Source organism: Pipistrellus kuhlii, unplaced genomic scaffold (genome assembly GCF_014108245.1).
Source record: "Pipistrellus kuhlii isolate mPipKuh1 unplaced genomic scaffold, mPipKuh1.p scaffold_m20_p_63, whole genome shotgun sequence".
Classification (NCBI taxonomy): domain Eukaryota; kingdom Metazoa; phylum Chordata; class Mammalia; order Chiroptera; family Vespertilionidae; genus Pipistrellus; species Pipistrellus kuhlii.
This window is the reverse complement of record NW_023425566.1, coordinates 26,681-53,856: the sequence shown is the minus strand read 5'-3', so window position 1 is coordinate 53,856 and position 27,176 is coordinate 26,681. Positions and strand designations below refer to the sequence as shown.

The 27,176-nt window shown below is 58.9% G+C and overlaps 1 protein-coding gene across 1 annotated transcript in view; it reads left to right on the top strand.

Moving 5' to 3' along the window:
* PMEPA1 (prostate transmembrane protein, androgen induced 1) overlaps positions 1–27,176 on the top strand; it is a 49,868-nt gene that overhangs the window by 16,950 nt on the left and 5,742 nt on the right. The window contains exon 2 of the mRNA XM_036420188.2: positions 26,743–26,897. Within this exon, the coding sequence (XP_036276081.1) occupies positions 26,743–26,897 (155 nt within the window). The remainder of the gene's footprint in view (positions 1–26,742; positions 26,898–27,176) is intronic.

Here is a 27,176-nt window from a genome sequence, read left to right as displayed (position 1 = left end):
GGCAGGGCAAACAGACATCCCTACGGGGAACCCCAGGATCACCTGGTCCCCTGGCTGTGGGTGTTTGCCTGGGAGCTGGCACTGACCAAGGAGAGATGCAGGCTGTGCACTGGGGCGCTCTGCTTCCAGGTCTGTCACCTTTCAGAGCCTCAGTCGCCACATCTGTGAAACGGGGACATTGATGGCCACAGGAAATCCCCATTGGGGAAGACGGGGTGATTTCCTGAGCCAAGCTACCATCCCGCCTGGCACCGTGAGTGCCCCACTCCCGATGTGGATGACTGGCATTGTTCTGTCTAGGACAGGAAAGGGACAGGCAGACGCCCCTCCTGCTGAGTTCAGTAGAGAGCAGGGGCCAAAGCTAGTGCAGGGGGCACCGTGTGGGGACCCTGCCCAGGCCTTGCTATGCGATGTGGTCAGTCGCCTGCCCTCTGTGAATGGCCAGTTTCTACCAGAAGGCCCTCCCAGTTCTGTCCTGGGAAAGCCCCCAGAATGGGTGCTGTGTGGCCCTTACCAGCCTGGCGGAAGGAGAGGCGGAGGGAGCGGGCAGTGCCTCCGGGACCGTCGAAGCGCCAGTGGCTGCCGCTGATGGGTGAGGCGTGGCCGGCAGAGGCAGGTGCCTGGTGTGGAGGCATTTGGAGTTGGTGCTGGAGTATTGGGGAACCCTGTGAGGGTGTGGAGCAGGGCAGGGGGATCAGGGCCCGATGGGCACTGCGGGGATGGGGCTGGAGGCAGGGAGAGCAGCAGCAGGGGTGCCCCTGCCAGGGTCCAGGGCACTGCTGATGGTGCTACAATAGATCAGTGGAAGGCAGGTGGGTTCAAGGTGGTGAAGACAGGTTGCAGTAGGACTGGACCAGCAGACCTGACCTCACCGCACTCACAGCTGAGAAGGAAGCTAGACAGACACAGAACCGGAAAGGCCAGGGCCAGAGGCCATGGGAGCCCGAGGAGGGACTGGCAGAGAACCCAGGCCCCGCGAGCTGTCTGGGAGGCCTGTGGGTTTGGGTGAGTGTGGGAAAGCAGAACAGGACCCAGGAAGGCAGGCAGGGTGGGGTCCCGTGTGGGCAGGGGTGTGGGCACTGGATGTGGTTGTGGATGGTGGGGCGGCCTGGCGCCTGCCTCTTCTGATGTGACCTGGGCCACAGACCGTGTCCCGAGGACTCTGTACCTCCTCAGGCTCCTCTCCCTCACCTCCCCGCAGGCCAGAGCCCCCCAACTCTGTTGGGGGGAGAACTGGCAAGAGAACGTTTGTTTGTTTGATGGGCAGCCGTCCCCTGGCTGGTGGGGGCATCAGCGCTGGGCCGAGAGGGAGAGCGCCCATGGGTGAGGGGACCCGGTGGGCGTAGGTCATCACCAGTGGGTGCTTCCCACTCCTGCTGGGTCACCTGGGCAAGCGGCACCCTCTGGCAGGGGGTCGGCTGGTAGGAGGCAGCACCCACCGGCCCAACGGGCCTCTGGGGCTCTAGCACCTCACAGTCCACTCCCGGCCCTGCCCTGGGCACAGCGGGCCCTGGAGGAGCAGCCTTGCCCCCACAGCTACGAAAAACGAGAGCAAGAAGCCGGAAGGAATAGGGGAGCACTCGGGTCCTTGGTCCTGACAGGCGGCCCTGTTTGAGTGGTTCGGTCTGACAGTTCATGTCCTTGTGTCCTGCCCGCTGGTGTTTGCCCCGAGCGCAGCTCTGCCCCTGGAGCTGTCTGTCGCCACTGCCCATTCACAGGTGAGGGCAGGGGGCTGTGCCTGCGGTGGGCCCGCCCAGGCATTGAATGCTCAGCACAGCGAGTGACCGGGATACCCTTCACAGTTGGGGAAACCGAGGCTCAGGGCGGTGACTTGGGTGCCTGGAAGGGATGGAGCTGGAGTGTGAGCTGTGTCTGGCTCCAGTGTCTGACTGCACAGCATGGGGCGGGGGGGGGGGGGGCCGTGTAGCCCGCACCCTGGCAGAGCAGCAGTGAAGGGTGGAAAGAATGACCCTGGTGGGCGCTTATCAGGCCTTGGCAACCCCGAACGGAGAGCACAGGGACCCCTTCGAGGGACCCGTCCCTGTCGGCCTCTCCAGGTTGTGACCTGGCCAGGGGGAGGCCCGTGAACTCACGGGTGTGTTTCCTCCTCCGTTCTGCCTGACCTGGCCGAGTAGAGGCCCATCCCCCGCTTCAGGGCATGTTTGGGGTCACAGTGAGTGTGTCCCAGGGTGTACCCCCGAAGGGAGAATGGCCATTTCGCAGTGCCTTTGTGAAAGCAGGGGCCCTCCTGCAAACGCACAGTTGGAAGTGGCACAAAATTCCTGCTCTCCCGTTTATTTTTCTCAGTGCCCCACCCCCCACAGGTGGAGACAAATCTCATCCCCAAGGATTTTAATTTAACCCCTTTAAAATGGAACAGAGATACACTAGGTGCTAGAAACATTTTAACAGTCGACCTCTTACAACAAGAAGAGCGAGAATTGTCTGCAGGTCAGCCACGCACAGTCCTATTTTAAGAGCAACTTGGAGTGCAGCCCAATCAGAGACGATCTGTTTTCTATTTCCCCCCAGCAGCCAGCCCCTCAACACCCCCTCCCACCCCTTCCCCTGGCAGCCCCCAGACCAGACCGATAACTTAGCATTTTCATTTAAGTCCATCTGACAAATCATTCTAGACGGAGAGAGCAATACTGCGTCTTTAAATGGCTACTTTGTCAGCGGTCTCTGGGCGCTGTAAAAAGTCCTTTGTTATCTGTGTCTAGACAGCACGCCAGCGGGATATTTGGTCTGCGCGAGGGAGAAAGATCTGACAAGGTTGAATTCATTTACCGGCGTATTTAAAGCAGAATTTCAAAACACTCGCTCATAAACCGCTCGGCCCAGACGGCCCCGGCCTCCCCCAGCCGCCCTGGCCTTTCGCGTCTGGTCCGGCGGCTCGGCCGGGTGCCCTGCGAGGGCAGAGGAGGGGCGGCTGGGCTGCGGCTTTCTTCTCTAATTGTCCCCTTTCTGCCCGGCCAGACACCCCGCAGATGTGCGTTCTCAGGGGCTCCTCCGAGGGGACCCAGTGCGGAGGCGCAGACAGAGGCACAGACACGACCCCTCCAGCTTTCGGACCATCCCCACCCCCACACGCTGTCCTGCCCTGCAGCTAAGTCCTGCACCTCCTCCAGCCGCCCTGTGTGCTGACACATCGCCCTGGCAGCGCCTTTTATCTGCCACCAAGAAATAGAGAAAGTGTGTCTCTGGAGGACGGCAGAGACCTCATGGCCTCCGCAGACTCCCCCTTTTTGTCCCTCTGCAGCCTTTTTCTTCCGTGACCGCTAACGCGCCAGAGGTTGGCTTTTTACAGATAATATTGGGGTCACCCGAATGGGTCTGAGGTCTGAGTTATTCCAAATACAGGCAGTCCTCTGGTTACGGCGGACTCAACCTATGTCCTTTCGTGGTTATGTCGCCATCTCCCAATTATTTATAAAAAAAAAAGCTCCGTCATTTCAACATATGTACATATGTGCTTTATGTTTTTTATTATTTATTTACCACAAGTAAAAGTTAGGCAATGCTATCTTTTAATTTTTTTTTTTATTGACTCACTTCATTACTGCTGTGTGTGTACTCCATGTGGGTGATTTGGTGCTCATGGAGGTGGGTTCCGACTTAAGGTGAAAATTGACGGGAAAGGATCTCCGAGGAAGTAACCGAGGACCTACTGCAGGGGCATCATTAACCTTGCTGCCTGAGTGGCAGGTGGTGGCTGCCCGGTGGAAAGGGCGAGTGGAGGGCCCCTGCCGGGCCCAGTCCCCCCATCGCTGTCCCTGCAGAAGCTGAGCCTCAGGTACACACTGTCCCGCTGGTGACCAGGAAAGGGACTGCTTAGCCTTCTTCCGGCTCCGCAGTGTGTGGGGAGCAGGGACTGGCTTGTTCCCGTCCCGCTGGGTGTCAGGCCCGCCTGTGCGCCCTCTGAGCAGAAGCTGCGGCCGGAGAGGTGCGAGGGCCTGCTGCCCCCCGGCCAGACCACCTCTCCCCGTTGAACAACAGAGTCCTGGCTGTTGACCCAGCAGCACACTCCATCTCCCCCGCCCGAGTCATCCATCTGCCCTCCAGGGGTGTACATGGCGGAGGGCACGAAACGGCGGGAGGCAGCCCAGGTTCCTGTTGGGAGCCCCAGCTGCGTCCCAGTTCTGCCCGGTGTACATGGCGGAGGGCACGAAACGGCGGGAGGCAGCCCAGGTTCCTGTTGGGAGCCCCAGCTGCGTCCCAGTTCTGCCCGGCCACGCAAGCCCGGCTCGGGGGACCCGGCATTCCACCGGCACGAGGGGGCGCCGCGGACGCTCCCCTCCAGACCTGGCCCTGGGCCTGACCTTGGGTTTCCCCCCCAGAACAGTCCGAACCCTGCGCCTCCCATGTGCAGGCACAGCACAGGCTCAGGACCGGCTTCGTGTGGGCCCTCAGCGCGGAGCCGAGGCCAGAGCTGGGTTCTGGGGGCTCTGAGCTGAGCCGTTCCATCGCTTTAGCCTGAAAGCCTGCAGTTCCTGGCCTGAGAAGGGAGACGTCGGCGACTGAGTCTAATATTTTGAGTTACACAGTCATTAAGGTTTCTCCCTCCCCCATTTCTGCAATGCCCATGTTTAAGGAGAAAAGTCCCAAATGTACCATAAGGATCTTTTTTAAAAAGAGGAGAGGGAGCCCAGCTGGTGTGGGCCACCCACGAACCAGGTCACCATCTGATCCCTGGTGAGGGCACCTGTTTGGTTGTGGGCTCGATCCCCAGTAAAGGAACATGCAGGAGGCAGCCGATCGATGTTTCTCTCACTGATGTTTCTGTCTCTGTCCCTCCCTTACCTTCTCTCCAAAATCACCAAACACATACACACACACACACATATATATATTTTATTGTGTGGTTTTTTTTTAAGAGAGCCCAAAACAGCGTTGCCAGCCCAAAACATGCTGGCCCAGCCCTTTAGCAGGTTCCGGGCAGGAGCGACGGGCCCTGCGTGATGGAGCCTCGGGCCAGGGCTGGCTTCGCGGTGATTGGTCTGCGTGGAGTCATCAAAGGAGATGGTGACACGAACCCGTCACCACGCCGATGCAGCACGGAGGGAGGAGTGGCACCGGGATTGATTTTTCCTTCTGAAAGCAGGCCTTTCTCCGCACATAAAAACGTGCTCTCAGCATGAGTTTGGGAGACTTTTCTTTTTAGAATAATTGATTGCGTATCTCCTGGACTTCTTTTTCTTTCGAAAGAGCAGTGGGGTCCCATTCCTTCTAATCCAGCGGCTTCAGGGCCCCCCTCCCCCCCCACGGGAAGATGTGACTTTGAAGCCGCTAAGGATGGCAGTGGCCCTCGGCCTCGCTGTGGAGCCGGAACACGGCTCCTCTAGGGCTCTCATTGGGGGGCCTGGACTCCTTGCTCTTCTCTTCTCAGGAGTTGGAGAAGCCAGACTTTCAAGGCGGCTATGGTGTGCTGCCTTTTTTAGGAGGCAAATTGCCGCTCGTTTGTCAGACAAAACAGATGTGTCCAGGAGACAACGTCTATTTCCATAACACGAAGCAAATCTGTGCATCGCCTCCTGTGCACAGGGCCCGCTCATGCGGAAAGCCCAGCCCGCAGCGAGCAGGAGTATTTATAGCTCGTCCCCGGCACGTCCCCGTCCGGAGGAGCTGCTTGCTGTGGCGACGGGAACGTGGATTGTGGATAGGCAGCGGGCGCTGTTGCAGTGGCTGGAAAGTCTTTAATGGGGAAATGGGGTTCCTGGCTTCACCTCTCGGGGGTCTTCTCATCTTCCGAGCGTGTGGGGTACTGGCTAGAGACCCCTGTTTTCCCATCGCGTTAGCACCTCTTTGCCAGGAGGGGCAGTAGGAGGGTGAACGTGGGGGAACCCCTCTGGGCAAGCAGGTAGCACCCGGGACTCTCAGGAAGACCTAGAACCTGGGTGTTTGTGCTTTGGTTCCCATTTTATGGATGAGAAGCCGAGGCGCAAAGAAAAACACCTTGCCCCAAGGCCATGTGACGATTTGATGGCAGGGCTGGGCTTGTCTTGGAAGCAGGACCCAGGAAGCACCCGGACCACCAGGCTCTGCTCAGCCTTCAGTCCCAGCGGCACCCCCCGCTGCCCTCTTCAGCTTCATGCTGCCATGTGCACAGGGACTTGCGGTTGTGCAGGGAAAGAGGTGGGCCCGGCGTTTGGGGACTCGGCTGTCACCTGTTTGTCCGTCCAATAGCTAGGCTCCTGCTCTGTGCCACAAGGAGCTGAGATGGACAGTGGTAAAGGAGAGGCCCCGGCTGGCCACACGGAGCTCAGATTCGGGGGGAGGAGGGGGCAGGCAGCTGATGTCATGCCCTCGCCCAGGTGGACAACCACAGATGTCTCCAGACAGAATCGCCCCAGTGAGGACACTGCTCTCACCCCGGCCTGCCTGACTTAGCTGTGAGTGTGGGCAGGCCGGCAGCCCCTTCATCTGTCAAATGTGCGTGATGACAGACTCCCCACCGAGGCCAGTTGGGAGCCTTGAATGATAGAATGCACTCAGAGTTCTTAGCACAGCCTGGCTGAGCCACGGCGGCCGGAACGCTCCCCGCTGAGGTCTGAGGGCCAGAAGTTGCTCCTCCATTCACTTCCAGGCGCCACGCCACAGGCCAGACCCACCTCACAAAGACTCTCGCCTGGACCTGGCTAGGTGCTCCCGTGTGGGTGGCCACTGCCCAGGAGACCGGAGGCTGGCCCTGGCTGTCCAGCTTTGCTGGGTGGCTCTGTGACTCTGTGCAGCTGTCTTTCCCTCTCTGGTTCCATCCCGTTTGCATCTGACCCGTGTCAGGGGATTTCCAAGCTGCTTCCTCCCCCAGACACCCAGCACCCAGTCGCTTGCTGTTTGCCCAGGTTTGTTCAGGAGTCCTGGCTCCAGGGGTCTCTGAGCCACTCGCGGTGCCCAGCACCCGCCGAACGGGTTCAAATGTCAGACGCAGCATTCGCTTTTCTGCCTGGAGCTGCAATGTAAGAGGCTCTTTTTGTTGTTGTTAGTCCTCTGGAGGATATTTTCCCATTGATTTTTAGAGAAAATGGAAGGGAGGGGGAGAGACAGATAGAGAGAAACATCGATGTGGGAGAGACACGTCAGTTGGTTGCCTCCCATATATGCCTGACAGAGCCGGAGAACTCTGTCAGAGTCTGCAGAGTCTGCAACCGGGGTACATGCCCTTGGCCAGAATTGGACCCAGGACCCTTTACTCCACAGGCTGATGGCTCTGGCTACTGAACCAAACTGGCTAGGGCACATACAAGTTTATTTGAGCTGGTGGGTTCTCCACTGAAGGAGTGAAAGCCTGCCAGAGATCATTTGATCCACAGCCGGCCACTTGCAAAAATTACCAAACCCAGCAGGTCCCCGGACCGGCCCCCAAAAGGTGTCCTCTGTCTGCTGGATGCAGAGGCCGTGGGGTTCAGGGTGCTGTGTTTAAGGAGCCCCCCCACCGGCCCTGGTTTTGATAGCGGCCTTGTCTGGAAATCACACTGGAAAGTGATACCTGGATCATTTTCAAACGCACCTTTTCTGCACAGCCTCTGCTGGCACACGCACACAGGCACCGGAGTCGGATGTACACTTGCCCAGAAGCAGCTAACTCCTCCTCATACCCTCATTCCTCATCCCAGGGCGTCCGTCTTCCTTCTCGTCCCGAATGCGGCCGGCATTGCGACCTCAGGACATTGGCACTGGCCATTCCTTTGGCCAGGAGTGGACTGCCCCCATCTTCCCCCAGCTTTCAGGTCTCGGTGTCAGGGCCCCCTCCTCAGACCTGCCAACCCTGCCAGCCCATCTGAGGGGCCCTCCCACGAAGCATCCGCTTAGCACCTCTGGCATCACCTTGCTGGTGTGAGTGCTTGCTTGTGTATTTTCTAGGGTTAGTGCCCCCGCCCTCACCAAAGCTGGCGCGGGCCCTGGCATGGACCCCAGATGCAGAGGGAGGGACTCGTACGCATGGCAGACCAAATCCAGCTCAGCCCAGGTTTCCGGAGAAGGCAGGGGAGCGGTGTGTATGGAAGTGGAGGGTGCGCGGGTGTCCTCAGCTGCCCATGCAGCCCACTGCTCCGCCTGTGCTGCTGTGGCCGCAGAAGGTGTGACACCGGACACTGATGGAAGGACCCTTTGGCACACTGTAGTGGGATGTTTGTGTTGGGGACACAGGGACACCTGGATACCTTGGGGTGTTGGATTGTATCAGGGATAGAAGGACACTTTGATCATTGTATGGGATATTTGATTGTATCGGGATATAGTGATACGAGATGTTAGGGAACCCCAGCTGCTCTTCCTCCCCTTGGGAAAGAAGCGTAGGTTCCTTGCTGAAGGGGAGCCAGTAGGAGCAATGTTTAGAGGTCACTTAAAATCTTCTTTCTTCGTTTCTACATTTTAAATGGTGTGTGTAATTTTCAAACCTGGAGCCAGACCAGCAAGTGGAGAGATGACAGCCGAGAGACGGTTTCATTTGGCTGGCTGCGGCGGCCAGGTGGCAGCTGCCGGAGCGGGGGCTGGGGAGGGCGGCGGGGGGAGCGGCTTCTGTCCCGGCTCTTCCCTCCCCCTCCATCCTCCCAGTGCCAGGCCCGGGCTGCACCCTCGGCTCACTCAAAGCCGCTGGCGGTGCCCTCTGCCAGTGTGATTCGAGGCCCCAAGGGACAGGGCCCTCCAGACTCATTACTTTTGTTTAAATAAACAAAACACACCTTTATTTTCGGATTATTGCAGCACTGCGTGCAGTTGTACGAGAGTTTTTGTGCACATCACTCAGCCTTCCCGGTGGTGATAGCGGCAAATTGGCATCACCTCACTCAGGTGCCCCTTCATGTGCACTCAGTGAGTGCGTACGTGTGTGCATACGTTCAGTTCTGTGCAGTTTCATCACATGTAGATTTGTGTGGCCCCACCACAGACTAGACACACAACAGCCCCATTACAAAGATCCCTCCTTTCTGTCCACACCCATCTCCTTCCCACTCCCTCCCTACCCCCTGGCGACTGGCATCTCTGTAATTTTGTCATTTCAAAAACATTGTGTACATGGGATCCTAGACTGTGCATGCTTTTCGTGTGGGCTTTTTCACTCAGCATGATGGATGACCCCACCGGGTTATCGTTCCTCCGGGGCAAGCACACTCTGATAGGGGCGTGCCAGTCGGTCTGCCCACTCGCCTGCTGGGGAGCCTCAGGCTGCAGTCGCTGACAAAGCTGCCGGGAGCCCGCACACAGGTGTGTGGGGACGCCCGCCTCGTTTCTCTGGGAGGGAGCCCCGGTGTGCAGTGGCCGGGTTAGACGGCTGTTGGGTGTTTGGTTTTGTCAACACGCTCGCTGTGTCCTCTGACCTCTGGGTAGAGATGTGCGTCCTGGTGGGTGGGCCCGGGACTTGGATTTCTGCTGCCTTCACATCTTCACCGAGGGCAGCATATTGTGCCAGGCGTGGTGCTGACCACCCGAAGTGCAGTGAGACCAGGAGAAGCAAGGGCCCTCCCAGGGCGTTTTCTCATTGGACTGGTGAAGTCGGTAATAAACAGGCAAACAAATTAATAAAGAGGGTAGTTTCTCAGAGTAGCCAATAGGCACACAGCGCTTTCCTGTACTCTAGGCACTTTCTAGGTGCCTGAAGTCCTCACACAGGCCATTGAGATGGGGCTAACGTGTCCACCACGGTGCAGACGAAAAAGCAGAGGTGTTGAAAGCCAGAATACAGAGCCGGTGCAGTCCAGCTCCTCACCCCATACGGCGTTGTCCCTGTGGCCACGACAGGCCCGAGGGAGATGCAGTGAGGTGGGAGGCGAGTACATTTGGGGTGGGTGACCAGGAGGCATCCCTGAGGTGGGCCAGGCCAAGATACCAGGACAACACTGCATGTGCAAAGGTCCTGGGGTAGGAATAGGAAAAAGGCAAGCATCACCAGAGTGGTGAGCAAGGGAAGGAGGCGGAAGGTACAAGAATGAAGTTGAGTGGGCCTTGTAGAGTTTTAATCTGAGCACGAGTCAGTAATTCAATAGATGTTTAACGAAAAGAATAGATGGGGGAGGGGGACCAGTGTGCAGGGGGGAGACAGGAAGATAAGGGAAGACACGCACTCAAACCTTTTGCCTTTTTTTTTATCTTTGTTGCTGAGAATATTACAGACGTCCTCCCTCACCTCCCCTGTTGCCCTCCTCCGCCCGGCCTCCCTCCCCCAGGCCTTCTCCACCATGTTGTCTGTGCCCATAAAACCTTTGCTCCTGAGGATGGCTGCTGCATCTGCCCAGCCTCAGCCCGGGTCACCCCACGTCCCTTGGGAGTAGAGCCCAGGACGAGGTCTGTCTGTGGCCGGGGCCCCTGAGTTGCCATCCGAGGCTCTGCCCTGCCAGGACTGAGAGAGACCCGGCCCCACCACCTCCGTCATCGGCCTCTCACCGTGTATTCCCAAGGAGGTCTGTCCCTGATGGATTTTCCTGGTCTCTCGGCTTTTCCTGCCTCCTTGCTCTTCTCCCTCTGCCCACACCGTTGTTTGCATAGGAATGGAACTCACTGGGTGGCATAAGCCGGTCCCATCGATCTGAATGAGCCTGTGCTGGTGCCCTGCAGCCTTGCCTGCCTTTAGCACTCGTGCCCGCCGTCTGCTCTGTGCTTGCTGTGCACCAGCTGGTGTCGGCAGCGCGGGTTTACCCACCAGCTCAGTGGCTGCTCGGCAGTCCTGGGTGTCATGCTGTGGCCGATCCTGCTTTACAATGGAGAAACTAAGGCAGGGGAGCCACGGTCTCACATCAGGTTTTGAATCCGGAGCCGGGCCACTCGGGCCCACAGCTTTGTCACATCCCCATCTCGGAGCTCGGAGCAGAGGCCCCGCGAGCTGCTGTTCTCTCCCAGAGGAGGCAGGCGAAGCCGGGGCTTCCCAGCGCTTGGCCAGGGAAATGCTGGAAGATGCTTTCCTGCCTCTGGAAGGTGCTGTGTCCAGGGGAAGTGATACCGAGGCTGCAAGTCTCAGCCTGGGGAGGGGGAACCAGGAGAGGTGCCAGGGCGGGAGGCCCGTAACTGCTCTCTGGGTGTTTCACGGTGCCTGTCACCTGGAGAAAAGAGGGGGAGAGATTGGAACAGGGTGTGAGGAAAAGACCCCAGCCGGTCATACACGGAGACACCAGGAAAACGGACCCCGAGAGAGAAGGAGACCCGTTCACAGGCAGAGGGGAGGCACACACAGATGCCCTGGGTCAGACACAGACTCAGGCAGACAGAGAAACATTCGCTTCCCTTGGCAGGGGCCCCTCAGCGCTGGGCGCCTCCCCCAGCCTCCCTGTTCCTGCCCGGCCAGGTGCCATGCAGGGGCTGGGGCCACTGTGTCCAATGTTGTCCCCTAGAACCTTCCCCACAAAACACACTGGCAGGAAGGAATGCCCAGCCCGGGCGAGGGACGGTCCGAGGGACCCGGGTTCCCAGTGGAGGATGAGCCGAGCGTGGCCCAGGGACCAGTGAGGGGCTCTGTCACAGGCCTTCCCGCCCAGCTGGCTTCTGGGGGACGCGGGCCTTTCTGTCGCTGCTCTTTCTCAGAGCTGAGGGGGCGGACAGAGGAAGGCGCTGGCCCTGCTGTCCGGGGCTGCCAAAGGGGCAGGTGATGGTGTGGCTCTGTGTTGAGTTTGTGGAGGTCAGGACACCAGGCCAGCCCCCTACCCTGTGTGAGCTCCGGCAGCCTCAGATTCCTCGTCCCTGAAACGGGGACAGTGGGACAAGGACCCTCTGGAGAGTCGCTGGGAACGTTTGGTGAATGACGGAGACCTCTGAACCCGGGGAGGGCACAGGGCGAGGGCACAGGTGCCTGTCAGGCCTTCCTGGTTAGAATGGCGCTGGGAGATTTCCACATCCAGTGTCCACCCAGAAATAGACCCCGGCAGGGGCACGGGTTCGAATCTCGTGCCATAGAGGAGACCAGTCCTGGGAAGATGGAAACCTCAGCTTCCAGGCCGCTGTGAGCCCCGCGCCTGGCACGCAGTAGGTGCACAGCCCCTGTGTGCTGCGTGAGTGATGGCGGGACTGCGGAGTCCCCAGGGTCGATTAGACGAAGGACGGCCTCTTCTGTCCCCACTGGGTGCTTGTGTGTCTCGGGCCAGGTTCTTCCCCCAGGACTGTAGGTGCTCTCCCTGCCTGAGCTCCTGTGTCTGTCTCTCCAGGAATACCAGTCTGCTGGGGGCTGCCCCAGCCAAACACCGCGCGGGGTTACGCAGCAGAGCTTGACCTTCTCCCTATGCCGAGCCTGGAAGTCCGAGGTCAGGGCCCAGCACGTTGAGTGTCTGGTGAGACCTCGCTCCCTGCTTGTCGACAGTCGGAGGCTTCCCCTCGTTGTGTGCGGCCGGCGTCCCTTCTAGGGACACGCACCCTGCAGGGTCAGTGCTCACCCCAGCGGCCTCACTGCTTTCTCAGCGGCCCTGTCTCCAGACACAGCCACCCTCGGGGTCCAGGCTCCAACACACGGATCTGGGGGACACGGACATGGGGTCCCCAACACAGGTCCCTTCCCGAGGCCCAGGCGGGGGACCTGGGAGGCAGTGAGAGCAGCCAGCCCTGCAGGCGGCTCTGGGAGCAGCAGCCTCCGGAGCCGCCATCACTAACGGGCTTCCAATGCACTTACTGTGCGCTTGGCATTTCCCCACCGAGTCTCACAACGGACCCCCAGCACAGCCCAGGGTCTGACGGTGGGAGGCGGGCCAGAGAGGTGTGTGCTCGTGGTGCCCCTTCTCCAGCTGGGGAAACTGAGACGCAGAATGACATCATTCCTCGGGTCACATGTTCAGCCACTGGCAGAGCTGGGGTTGGGTCCCGGCAGCCCAGTTCCCGGGGCCCAGGGAGCCTGTTTCCCACCTTCTCCTGCCTCCTGCCCTTTGACCTTGGCCATCCGTCCACCTCCCGGCTTCTGCCCTGGCTCAGACCCAAATGACTGGGCCCCTCTCCGCCCTGAAAGGGGAGGGCAGTCCCGGGTCAGCGGGGAGGCCCCTGCAGATGGTGGCCGCCGGGCCGACCCCGCGGCGCCCAGCACGTGGCAGCTGATTGAGGAGCCATTGAAAAGGGACTCAATAGGGACCGCATTGTGCCGCCGGCTCCGAGTGGCGCTCGCTTTGTGTCAAGAGGCTCGGAGCGGGGCCGGCCCAGCTCCCCTCCTGGCGCATGTGGGGAAACACCAGCTCCTGGAGGGGTCACTGAGAGCGAGGAACATCTGCTGGCGTGCGGGGAGCGTGCCGCGCGCTGTCGGCCGCACTCACACACCGGCACGCGCAGCCTGGGTCTTTCTCGTATGCTAATTAAGATTTTTTTTTTTTTAAACAAAATGACCAAACATGCAAACTGTAGAAATAGAGTATAGTCCCCCTCTTCCAGGAGAATCATGGCTAACCATTCGCTGTAGACCGTCATGGTTGCTGTGGAAATGGGTCTGTATGACACGTACTGTTCTAGTCTCTTCCCTTCTGCCCAGCAGTGATCTCAGGCACATCCACCGCCAGCGGGTGGACCCATGGGCCTCAGCCAGGGACCCTGGGCGACGTCTGGAGACATTGTGGGGTGTCACACCGTGGGGGTGATGTGCTCCTGGCCCCGGAGGGCAGAGAGCAGGGTGTTGCTAAGCACCCTGTGAGGCACAGGGCGGCTCCCCCGTGGGGAGGGGCCCAGCCCCGATGCTGTAGGTTTGCACGTTCTTAGTGGCCCCGTCATATCCATCATGTGACTCACTGTGTGCTTAGTGGGATGGAGGTGCCGCTGGTTGTTCATGTAAGGAATGCTGCGGTGGTCGCCTTGTGCACCCGTGCTTCCCAGTCCCTCTGTGACTTTTCTGTTAGATACAATCGTGGAAGTGGCATTCTTTGGGTTAGAAAAGTAGCATGTATTTAAAAAAATTTTTAATCCTCACCCAAAGATAGGTTCTTACTGATTTTAGAGAGAGAAGGGGAGAGAGAAATATCTCACATGTGCCCCAACTGGGGATTGAACTTGCAATTAGGTATGTGCCCTGACCGGAAATCAGCCCTGCAACCTTTTGGTGCACCAGACGATGTTCCAACCCACTGAGCACCTGGCCAGGGCAGTTTTGGTAGGTACCCGCCAAAGAAGATTATTATGGCCAATACTACCAACGGCAGATAACTCCCCAACCCACGCACCTCTCCCATTTGTTACCTACTCTCCTGAATTAAAATGCATTTGATATATTTTATTTTTAATTGTTACTGTTTTTAAAAATATTTTTAATTGATTTCAAAGAGGAATGGGGAAAGAGAGAGAGATAGAAACATTAACGATGGGAGAGAATCATTGATCAGCTGCCTCCTGCACACCCCACATTGAGGATGGAACTGCAACTGGGCATGTGCCCTGACCGGGAATCGAACTGTGACCTTCTGGTTCATAGGTCAACGCTCAACCACTGAGCCACATGGGCTGGGCTGTTTGATGCCTTTTAAGTAACTTTCCATTGCACCCCCAGCGGGTCCATTGACGGAACCAGGTGTCTCTCTGCAAGTTCATTCCGTTCTGCCGATAGCTCGCGCGTGGTGAGTGATATCCTGCTGACAGTGGGTGTTTAAAGATGTTCGATGTCGGTGACAATAGAAAAAAAAAACCCATTAGTTCTTTCCATTTGGATAATAGCAAGAAAGATAAAAGCACTGCTTTGTCTTTCCTGTTGAAGGAGCTTTTAATCATGAGGTTCTAAAATGATTACATAGCCCTTCTCGGTCCCTGGAGCCCACCAGCCGGTTCCCACAAGTGCTTTCGGACCCACCCCTGCCCTCCGCCCCCTCCAAGGCCACCTCCCGAGAGATGGGAGACTGCACAGCTGCCACTGGGGCGTCGGTGTCTGTCTGGTGGTCCCTCCCCGCCGAGGGAGGTGTCCCCTGGGGGGACGGAGAATGCCCAGGAAGGTGCAGGGAATGGTTTACCTTCAGAGTCCTTGGACCTGGGCCCATGCTGTTGCTCATCACTCACCTGGACTGTGCCTGGACCCTCGGGCTCCGCAGGCTTCCAGCTGAGCTGGGGCAGCCTCAGTGGCCTCGGGAGTGCTGAGCTGAGTCCTGGGAGCCCGGAGGGAAGTACAAAGTGTGCACGTGCACACACGTGTGTTCAACCGGGGAGGCGGGAGGGGCCGTGGGGCGGAGGGATGGGGTGTGCTGGGCTGTCTCCGGTTGTCCCGTTGGCTCTCCAGGAACACCCCGGAGGGAGGGCACTGCCTCCTGTGAAGCCGCCAGTCAGCCCAGGTTGAGGAGAGTCTGGCCACATGCATCTCCCCTCCAGCGAGGGGGCAGGCCCAGCCAGGAACACCTGATGGGGTGGTCAGTCACCTCAGGGCCAGCCAGAGGCCACCTGATGTCTGGGCTTCTCTCCATCCCCTCAAAGTGCTGCCAGGTACAGGCCTTCACCCCCCATCTCCCACCCCCAGCATGCGGGGAAGTGTCATGTGGGAGGCCTCTGTCTGTCCCGGATACTGATAGGAGCTGCTCACCTCTTGTCTCTTCCACTTGGAGTGGAATTACGTGTGCATACAACATGCATGTCACTCGGAGGGGTGTTTCCCGCTGGCCCCCAGTCCCTACATACCCATAGACATGGGTGTGCAGCACTCACTTGTATGTTAAGATATATATATTTATATTTCCTTAAATAAAAACGGGCTAGTCCTCTGGTGGCTTCTTTCAGAGCCGGGCGGTTTTCAAGTTGGTGCGCGTCTCCCTGGCTGTGCCGCCCTCTGGGGGACGGTGACGGGGCTCCCGGTGAGTTTGTCTTTCCGTGCGGACCTGCGTGGGTCTCTGGACACTCGGGTGCACCTGAGGGAATAACGGGCCATTGGCTCGGTTTGTGCTGGGCACCTGCTCCGGGGAAGGCGCTGTCCTCGGTGCTGGGGCTGCAGAGGCTGTCGCTCCAGGTGACAGATGTCCCGGGAGGGGCGGCAGGAAATACGCGGTTAGACGGGTCACAGATGGCGTTGAGATTAGTGCCACAGACAACAGGGCAGGCCCGGGACGTGGGTCCTGGGCTTGGGACAGTCAGACATGGTGCTCAGGGACACGACCTGGGGAGGTGACACTGGGACAGAGGCCGAGGGGAGGAGGCAGCAAGCACTTGGATGTGGGGAAAGGTCCTCTGGGGAGCAGGAAGGGCCCGGGCCGAGGCCCCGTGGTCTGCCTGAGTGAGGGCCTGTCACAGAGCGTGGAGTGAAGGGAGAGAATTCCAGGAGAAATCCGCGTGGGGTGGAGCCCAGAAGTTGCTTTCCCTGGGCTAGGCTCATGCTTGAAAGGTTCCAGGAGAGTTTTGCTCTGCAGGGGTGCGAGCCCCAGCTCACGCTGTCCGCTAGCCCTGGCCCTGGCAGAGGGCACCACTCCGCGCCTCTCCAGCCACAGCGGGTGGATTCGGGCATCCGGGCGCCTTCCTGGAGACACGGACTCCAAAGGAGCTCGGGTATTCCTTGCACAGCGGTGTGCAGTGGGGACCGGTCAGTCCTCCTTCCCCCCCAGACACCATTGGTCTGAAGTCACAGTTAGTGGGCCTTGGGGGCAAACCTCATGTTCTGAACCTGCCCCCTCAATTCTGCCGTGAGCAGCAGGCAGGAGCCTCGGCCCTGGTGCCAGGCATGGCACAGCAGGCACGTGACCTGCTCCCGCCCGGACACGGCACTCCAGGCAGCGTCTCAGGCTGCGTGCTCAGGTACCGTATTTTCCAGCGTATAAGACGACTTTCGAAACGAAAAAAAGCCTGCTCAGATTGGCCAGAGTCAGAGAGGCGGTCTATTAAAAAAAGAACTGGTGTTGCCTCGGAAGTGGGGGGTAGTCTTATACAGCGAATATAGGCCTAAACCTATGTTTTAACTGTAAAATTGGGGGGGTCGTCTTATATGCCGGAAAATACTAATGGGGCCAAACGCTCAGCTGTGTGCGTGGCACGGAGTGAACATTGATACGCAGAACAGTCTGGTTTTTTATTGTTATTGCTAGAGGCCCAGTCCACGAATTTCGTGTGCCAGTACGGTCCCTGGGCCTGGCCTGCGATCAGGCCCATCTTCCCCTGGCCCCCCACTGCCACCCGGTTCTCTGTTCACCATCGGGTGATCGGGGCCTGCTGGCCAGGGGAAGGGACGGAGGGGTCAGCTGTGCCCGCCTGCTCACTGGCCCTGCCCTGCCACAGGTGGCCCTCTGTGTGCCTTCCTGGTGCCACCCACCCCCGGTTCCCCATTCGCCGTCAGGCTGTTGGAGCCTGCGGCCAGGGAAAGGGACCAGGTGCTTCTCATAGTGACTGGTCCAGCGGGCATTCTGGTCTGTCCGCTGTTAGGGTCAATTTGCTTATTACCCTTTTATTATATAGGATTTCTTTTTTAATCCTCACTCAAGGATATTTTTCCATTGCTTTTTTTTTTTTTTTTTTTAAGAGAGTGGGAGGAGGAAGGAGAGAGAGAGAAACATCAACGTGAGAGAGGCACATTGATTTGTTGCCTCCCTAATGAACCCCAACCAGGACTGGGACTTGAACCTGTAACCGAGGTTTTTGCCCTTGACTGGGAATCCAACCAAGACCCTTCGGTGTGTGGGCGGCTCTATTCCACTCTAGTCACAGAGAAACACCGGCGAGGGCGGGTACATTTTGTTTAAAAAAAGAGAGAGAGAAAATGGCTCAGATTTGTTGTTCACCCCCAAACCTCAAGTGATCTTTGGTGACCTATAAGTGATCTTACCCAAGCAATTACCCTGCCGTGGAGGAGTCTGAAATGAATGGCACCAGGAGTATACAGATGACGTGTTAAAGAATGCTACACCTGAAACTTACATAATTCTCTTAACCAATGTCACCCCAATAAATTCAGTAAAGAAAAAGAAAGGAAGGAAGAAAGAAAAGGAAAGGAAAGAGAAAAGAAAAGAAAAGGTGCCGGGAGTGATTGGAAAGTTATTTCTTTGATGTCTGGTTTAATTTTATTTGAAATTTGGGACAAGGAGGGGGGGGGGGGGCTGCATTCTCATTCAAATGCAGGGTGGTGGGGAGAGAGGAGGGACAGTAAATGGAGTGGCTTGGAGCCCAGGCAGGCTGAGGTGCCGTGGAATGACAATGAGGCCTTCCCTGGTGGGTCTCACCAGGCAGGCCTAACAAGATTAGATTTTCATACGTTTCAGACAGCGACAGTTCCTAATTCCTCGGTGTGCGGCCGGGAGGCCAGACAGGGGCAGCCTGCACGGGCTGCTTGTCAACCAGAAAGCGTGTGGGCTGCCCCTCCACCCGGAGCAGACACCGGTGGGGGAGGGGGGGTGTCGTCTGGTCTGGAAGCCCCCGTGGGCTGGCAGGAGCCAGGGAACTCTGGCTCAGCTCCCCAGCTGAGGAGAGAGAAATGAGCCCCAGCACCCCACTTCCACTCAAATGATTGTCTAAAATCTCCATGGTCTCACACCCATATATATATATACACTAGAGGACTGGTGCATGAGATTCGTGCATGGGGTGGGGGGGTTTCCTTCAGCCCATCCTGCACTCTCTCCAATCTGGGACCCCCCAAGGGATGTTAAACTACCCGTTTAGACCCGATCCCACGGGCAGTCAGACCTCCCTCTCACAATCCAGGACTGCTCACCTGCCTGCCTTCCTGATTGCCCCTAACCGCTTCTGCCTGCCAGCCTGATCACCCCCTAACCAATCCCATTCCAGCCTGATTGATGTCTAACTGCTCCCCTGCCACCCTGTTTGCCCCCAACTTCCCTCCTCTGCCGGCCTGGCCACCCCTAACTGCCCTCCCCTTCAGGATTGATCACCTCCAACTGCCCTCCCTTACAGACTTGGTGCCTCCCAACTGCCCTCTCTTGCTGGCCATCTTGTGTCCACATGGGGGCAGGATCTTTGACCACATGGGGGCAGCCATCTTGTGTGTTGGAGTGATGGTAGAAGCCTGGTGCATGGATGGGAGCCAGCTGGTTTGCCCTGAAGGGTGTCCCGGATCAGGGTGGGGGTTCCTTTGGGGTGTGGGTCGGCCTGAGAGAGGGGCCTATGGTGGTTTGTAGGCCAGCCACGCCCCCTGGCAACCCAAGCAGAGGCCCTGGTATCTGGAATTTATTTACCTTCTACAATTGAAACTTTGTAGCCTGGAGTGGAGCCAAGCCCCATGCTCACTCCATGGCTGCTGCCATTTCTGTTTGGTTTTATGTATCTTCTATAATTGAAACTTTGTATCTTTGAGTGGAGGCCTATGCCATCCAGGGCAGGTCGAAAGCTTTGCTTCCTCCGTTGCCGGGGGCAACTCTATCCTGCTCTCTCCTCCAGCTCTGTGGTTGCCGCCATTTTTCTGGGACCCCTCTATCTTCTATAATTGAATTTATCTTCTATAAATTGGAATTTATCTTCTATAATTGAAACTTTGTGTCCTTGAGTGGAGGCCTAGACTGGCCAGGGTGTGTGGAAAGCTTGGCTTCCTCCATTGCCCAGGAAACCCAAGCCTCTTAACTGCTCTCTGTGGCTGCAGCCATCTTGGTTGGGGTTAATTTGCATACTTGCTCTGATTGGCTGGTGAGTGTGACTGGCTGGCATGGTTTGAGCAGAGTGATGGTTAATTTGCATATTACTCTTTTATTAGATAGGATATACTAGAAGTCTGATGCACAAAATTCGTGCATGGACAGGGTCCCCAGGCCTGGCCGGCCACCAGGGCCTATCTGCAGGTGACCAGCAGGGCAGTGGGGGGAGGGCCCCCTGTTGGCACCTGCCTTGGCTGGCCTGGGGCCTGCAGGCTGGGGCAGCTCCTACTGTGAGTGTCTGCCCTCTGGTGGTCAGTGCACATCATAGCAACCAGTGATAGCAACCAGTTGTTCACCATTTGGTTGCTTTGCATATTAGGCTTTTATTATGTAGGATAATACTTGCATAGCCAGGCCTGCTCTTGGCACAGATTAGCAAATCCTACACCAGCCCCTCCCCATTTACAGCTGGAAAGTGGCTCAGGCTCCTGCCCGAAATTCAGGTGACAACTCTTGTCACCAAGAGCAGGAGACCATAAACTCAGACTCAAGAAAGTCCCATCTTTCCCTTCCCTCACCCCTCAGGAACACGTGCTCCAGACCACAGTGGCGCCACCACACCCGCTGTGGTCAGTGGGAAGCACAGATCCGATCCCCATTGAAACCTGCCAGCCCCAGTTTAACGCAGTCGTGCTGGAAACGTATCCCTGCGTATTCTTCCTGTGTCACAGATCTGGCTGAGTGTTTCATAACTATTCTGAAATAATTGATTTTGAGCCAGATTTTAATGTAACCTTAAAAGCCGGTTCTGAGAGAGCATCCTGGCAGCTGTGGCTTCGGGATGCTCCCGTCTCGGCCCCTGGCTGTGAGGGGCTGGCGTGTGCCCGGGTGGTGGTGGGAGTTAAACGGGAAGTCCTGTCCTGGCAAGGTGCTTGGCTCCCAGACGGTGCAGCGGAGAGGGCAGCTGCTAGTGTCTTTATGAAATGCCCGGGGTGGTGCCCACAGCTCCCTGTGCTGGGCAAACAGTTCCTTCCTCTCTGCCCTCGCTGTCCACCATGTTGGCGGAGAGAGACGGGCACCACGGCCACAGCCACTGGCTTCCAGGACCACATGGTGGGTGGCGCTCCAGCCCGGTAACACGAGGCCTTTGCCTGAGCCCGGCTGTTGGCGACACTGGAGCCATGGACTCAGGCCTGGGTGTGGGCAGGCGGCCTCATCGGGCCCGTGGGCTGTGGGGCCTTCCTCCAGCCCCTCAGCTCTCAGCCTCCGTGTACCGGGGGAGGTCACAGAGTGACAAAGGATTCGATAAAGCGATGTCCGTGGGATTCGGGCCGCACAGACACCCAGGGGATCCGAGGTGTGTGTGACCGTCTCAGCCACTGCGTCGTCTGTCTGTGGCAGAGAAGACAAAAGCCGGGAGGTCTACCACTGGGGGCCGCAGAGGGCGCTGTGCGTCTGAAATTCTCCACAAGGAAAGAGGATGTTAAATTAAACTAGAGTGGCCTTACTCTGAAGGGCCGGGTCACCCCGGAGCCTGCCACGTCCGTCACCCACCCCAAGGCGGGACAGAGTGAAGGAACAGCCACTCTCGCTGCCCACCCAGCAGACCTGATGCCCGAACACAGTGAGGAAAGTGCGGTCTTTCCCGAGGGCTCGTCTCCCCGGCGGTCCCCGCAGCAGGGACAAGAGCCCATAGTCCCCAGGGGCCTCCGACCCAGCTGCCAGCCTGGGTGGCTTTGGGGTGACCTTGCCCTAAACCCTGGACCCTGGGACCGAGCCAGCATCCCCTGGGCACCAGCCTGGGGAGGGGTGCCATTGTCCCCACAGGGGTGTCAGGAGTTGTGGTAACCGTGGCCACGGAGCGCCTGCCACTGGAGGCCTGTCCTCCGCACTCTCTCCAGGCTGTCCCGGGCTCTCAGAGGTGCGGGTGCCCGGGTGTGGTCACACCTCGCGGCTGGCAGACCCAGGTCCTCGGAGGCGCTCGGGGTGTGGGAGAGCCAGGAGAACTGGGCAGGACAAGGCCCTTTCCCACGTTAGCTCTCAGGGAGGCTCTGGGTTCAGGGCCTGGCCCTGCTTTTTCTGGGTTTGGCCAAAGGCATTGCTCCCCGAGCCTCAGTGTGCTGGTCTGCAAACTGGGGATGGGGGTGGCATCCACCTCATCACCCGGGGGAAAGAGCCAGCGCTGGCCTGTCGTGCTGCAGCTGTTGGCACCATCACCGTGGTTCCAGCGAGCAGTTGCCATGAGTACCGCGGGGGGGACTGTGGACCAGCCCGCCCACCCCCTCTCGCTCTGTCCCCTTTGTGACGGGGCCCTGGCATTGAGTCCTGGGGTCACAGGAGATTTGGGGGCTCAAGTTGGACGTCAGTGGTTGGTCCCATCTTCATGTACCATCCAGGCCACTTGGCCTGTTGTCCGGATAAAGGGAGGACTGTCAGACTGGGGAAACTGAGGCAGAGCCCTGCACATAACCATTGGCAGCTGAGTGACCTGGGACTCTGCTTTGGCTGGAGGGCCCGAAGCCGCCGCCCTGTGTTGGCCTCCCGGTGTCTTTAAAGCTCTCGGACGAGTCACTGACACTAGAGGTGGGCAGCCTCCTGGAGGCTCCCTAGGTTCTGGGGGGATGGGGAGGTGCCCACTGGGGAGCCGCCTGGGCCCTGTCCCCTCTGGCCCATGGGGTCCCAGCAGCAGCGCCTTCCGGAAAGGTGTGTGGACTGGGAGAGGGGCTCCGCTGTGAGTGCTCCCCCCCTCCCACACCCCATGGAGCCAGAGTGAGGGTCGCACAACGCTGAGGCCCAAGCCACCCCAGTGGCCAGGCCGGTGACTGGGCCGGGAGGGGCTTGGGCCAGCAATGGGGCAGACGGTGGCCGCCACCCGGCTGGGGGACTGTGGGTGCACCCTCTCCTGGCAGGTGCTTTCGGGGTGCACGTCCCAGAGAGGGGGTTTGTGAGAGTGCATGGGTGCTGTCAGCAGGACCGGAGTCCCCTCGCCCACAGCCAAGGCCAAACCCGCCCAGGGCATGCCCTCCGGCCCCGGGGGCCAGCTGCTGGGCTCCTGCATACTCTGCCTGCCCGAGCCTTTGCTGGACGGGGTCTGGGCATCAGGTGCCCCCTTCCTCCTCGGCTGATAGGTTTGGGCTGCCCTTACTTCACTGTCGCTGGGGTGCTAGTGAGCCCCCCAGTGATCACGGTCACCCGAAGGGCACGCTCCCTGAGCGGACACCTCACCATCCGCAGGCTTCCCGGGCAGTGCCCTTCACCCGCCCCTCAGCTTGGGCAGCAGGGATGGACTCGAGCCAGGCCAGGGCCCAGCGGCTGAGCCGGACAGAGAGGCTCGGGGACCCTGGCCAGTCTCCCCCCTGCTCTGGGCCCAGACCCCATGCCTTGGCTTCTAGAATATGAGCCCAAACCAGCCGAACTTGCTTTTTCTGAGTTTCTCCCTCTCCCGCCACGGGGGTTTTGTGGCCCGTGCCCTCGTGGGCTGTGGCCAGCCCCTGGGTGGGTACAGCAGTGCTGTCAGGAGCCCCCTGTGCTCATTTCTGGAGGTGATTCTCTCTGGACACGGAACCCCAGAAACCAGGTCCTCCGTGTTGGCCCTCGGTGGAGCTGTGGGGGTTCTTCACGTCCACTCGGTCTGCAGGGGCCCATCCATGGCCCCGTGCCGCAGCCACTGTCGCCATCCACACCTGGCCACACCGGCAGGAGGGCAGAGCCGGGCCCGGGCCCTGCGGGCCGCCCGGGCAGGGACAAAGGCAGCCCATACCCACTGCAGGCCCAGCAGGGGCGGGGCCCCTGAGACAGCGGGGGAGGGAGACGGGTGCCCACTGCTGCTGTCTGGCTGGGGCAGAGTGGGCCAGGCGGGGGGCGGGGTCCCAGGCCCCACGGGGGAGGCCATGGCATTGCACACAGCCGCCTGTGTGTCCCTGAATGGGTGCTTTATCCTGGGTCCTGACTGCCGGGACCTGGCCCTGTGGAATGGAGCCAGGCGGCCAGGCCCGGGACCAGCCTGTCTTGGGGGGAGGAGGTGTGGCCACAGTGACTGAGTTGAGGCCAGACGCCTGGCCTTTGCCCAACCCAGGCCCTCCTTCCTGGCAGGAACTCAGGGTGTCCGGAGGTGGCGGCGGCTGCCGAGTCTGCCTGGCGGGGCCCAGCCTTCTCAGGGATCTGTGTCGCACCAAAGCCCCTGCCATCCTCCCGCCTGCCCCCCCAGAGCGAAAAGGAGACACAGTCCCACCCACGGGCCAGCACCGAGGCCCAAACTCCAGATCAAATTCCTGGGTGCAGTGACCGTGGAAGGGGCCATTGCTCCTGGCTCCTGTCACCTGACCTCCGAGGCGGCTGGCAAAGGAGCCTGGGCTGCACTCGGCCCACACAGGGATGGCCGTGCCACTGCTCCGGGTCATCCCATCGCTGGGCACTCCGTGCACGCAGGAGGTGCACAGCACTGCTGGCCCCTGCCCACCACATGCCAGGGGCACCTCTGTTGTGACTGTCATCCTGTCCCAGATATTGCCACATGTCCCCTGGGAGGAGGGGGCAGACTTGCCTGACTGACTTGCTAATAGTGCCAGTGGGCAGATATGTAAGGAGAGGTGGGCACCCTGGAGACCCGCAGGATGAGGGGCTGGGCTCCCAGAGGGTGTGGCTGTGTGTGGAGTGGCTCCCGTGGTTGGGCCAACAGCATCGTTCAGCGCTGGAACCCTCCGGAAAACAGACCGGAGTCCAGAGGGGGGTGAGCCCTGTTAGAGACAGAGTGCTACACAGCCACGCCTCACTGCAGCCATAGCCATAGCCACGCCTCACTACAGCCACAGCCACAGCCCTCCCTCACTGCAGCCACAGCCCCCCTCACTGCAGCCACAGCCCCCCTCACTGCAGCCACAGCCCCCCTCACTGCAGCCACAGCCCCCCTCACTGCAGCCACAGCCATGCCTCACCTGTAGCGACAGCCACGCCTCACTGCAGCCCGTCCCACCCCACCCCCTCACTCTTCTGTCTTGGAGGCGAAAACGCTGAGCCAAGTGGCTGTGAGCTTGAACCTGCCCTGGGGCCCCTCAGCGAGTGGCTCTGGAGTGCTGGTGGCATTGGGGAGTCTCCTTGTCTGTCTGGGTCAGGAGGCACCATCCTCTGCTTCTTGGGCAGGGCGTTCTGCCCAGCAGGCTGGGAGGCTAGCACCTGCTGGCTGGTGGCCCCTCTGCATGTCAGCACCCAGTCCCGGCAGGTCTGTCACCAGTGTCACCTGCTGGGGGGTGAGGGGGAGGCTCTGCTGGCACCAGCATGGCCACCTGCCAAACCCCTCAACAGGGACCTGCTGAGTCAGCAGAAACCTCCAGCAAGATCAAAACACCCTTCCTTTCCCAGAACTTGAGGGGTTTTCTGTCTACGAGGGGAAACGAAACAAAACCGGGAATAATTATTTCAGTACCGCCGAAACTGGTTTGGCTCAGTGGATAGAGCGTCGGCCTGCAGACTGAAAGGTCCCAGGTTCGATTCCGGTCAAGGGCATGTACCTTGGTTGCAGGCACATCCCCAGTAGGGGTGTGCAGGAGGCAGCTGGTCGATGTTTCTCTCTCATCGATGTTTCTAACTCTCTATCCCTCTCTCTTCCTCTCTGCAAAAAAAATAAATATATTAAAAAAAAAAAAAAGAATTGCAGTACCTGTAGTCGCGGTGACTGGTTGTTCTGAGCCTCTTGGTTGTTCTGAGCACTCCTGTCCGTGTGTCCGTGCGTCCGTGTGTGGTGTGACTGTGTTTGTGTGTGTGTGTGGTGTGACTGTGTGTGGTGTGACTGTGTGTGTGTGTGTGTGTGTGTGTGGTGTGACTGTGTGTGGTGTGACTGTGTGTGTGTGTGTGTGGTGTGACTGTGTGTGGTGTGACTGTGGTGTAACTGTGTGTGGGGTGATTGTGTGTGGTGTGTGTGTGTGTGTGTGTGTGTGTGTGTGTGTTGTGTGACTGTGGTGTGACTGTGTGTGTGTAGTGTGACTGTGTGGGGTGATTGTGTGTGGTGTGTGTGTGTGGTGTGACTGTGTGGTGTGACTGTGTGTGGTGTGACTGTGTGTGGTGTGACTGTGTGTGTGTGTGTGTGTGTGTGGTGTGACTGTGTGTGGTGTGACTGTGTGTGTGTGTGTGTGGTGTGACTGTGTGTGGTGTGACTGTGGTGTAACTGTGTGTGGGGTGATTGTGTGTGGTGTGTGTGTGTGTGTGTGTGTTGTGTGACTGTGGTGTGACTGTGTGTGTGTAGTGTGACTGTGTGGGGTGATTGTGTGTGGTGTGTGTGTGTGGTGTGACTGTGTGGTGTGACTGTGTGTGGTGTGACTGTGTGTGGTGTGACTGTGTGGTGTGACTGTGTGTGTGGTGTGACTGTGTGTGTGGTGTGACTGTGTGTGTGGTGTGACTGTGTGTGTGGTGTGACTGTGTGTGGTGTGACTGTGTGTGGTGTGACTGTGGTGTGACTGTGTGTGGTGTGACTGTGTGTGGTGTGACTGTGTGTGTGGTGTGACTGTGTGTGTGGTGTGACTGTGTGTGGTGTGACTGTGTGTGGTGTGACTGTGTGTGTGGGGTGACTGTGTGGTGTGACTGTGTGTGTGTGGTGTGACTGTGTGGTGTGACTGTGTGTGTGTGTGGTGTGACTGTGTGGTGTGACTGTGTGTGTGGTGTGACTGTGTGTGTGGTGTGACTGTGTGTGTGGTGTGACTGGGTGTGGGTGTGACTGTGTGTGTTGTGACTGTGTGTGGTGTGACTGTGTGTGATGTGTGTGACTGTGTTATGGGTGTGACTGTGTGTGGTGGACTGTGTGGTGTGTGTGTGACTAGTGTGGTGTGGTGTGACGTGTGATGTGTGTGGTGTGACTGTGTGTGGTGTGACTGTGTGTGTGGTGTGACTGTGTGTGTGTGTGACTGTGTGTGTGTGGTGTGACTGTGTGTGTGTGGTGTGACTGTGTATGGTGTGTGACTGGTGTGTGGTGTGACTGTGTGTGTGGTGTGACTGTGTGTGTGGTGTGTGTGTGTGTGTGGTGTGACTGTGTGTGTGTGTGACTGTGTGTGTGTGGTGTGACTGTGTGGTGTGACTGTGTGTGTGGTGTGACTGTGTGTGGTGTGACTGTGTGTGTGTGGTGTGACTGTGTGGTGTGACTGTGTGTGTGGTGTGACTGTGTGTGGTGTGACTGTGTGTGTGTGGTGTGACTGTGTGTGTGTGGTGTGACTGTGGTGTGACTTGCGTGTCTCTGTGCGGGGGCGTCTGCCGGAGCCGGGGCCTCTGCGGCTGGGTGTCGGGGGCCGTGTGGGGTTGGCTCCAGGGCTCACGCGTCCCCTTGCTCTTGCAGCGGAGCTGGAGTTCGTGGAGATCACCATCATCGTGGTGGTGGTGATGGTGATGGTGGTGGTGATCACGTGCCTGCTCAGCCACTACAAGCTGTCCGCGCGCTCCTTCATCGGCCGGCACAGCCAGGGCCGGCGGAGGGAAGACGCCCTGTCCTCGGTGAGTGCCGCCCTCGGGCGCCAGGGGCCCCTCGCCGGGGCCGGGACCTGCAGCGGACGGAGCTCCGGGCTCAGGCAGAGGCCGGCAGACGGGCGGGGGCTCAGGTGCCGAGCCCGCTGGTGACCCAGACAGGAGAGCCCTCCTCAGCCAGCGCCCGGGCAGGGACCCGGCACCTTGGAGGCAGAGGTCACCGGGGAAGGGTCCTTTCCGGGGCCGAGTGCAGTCCCAGCCCCTGGCCCTGGCCGTGAGCCCGTGGGCCAGGCCCTCCTTCATGACACG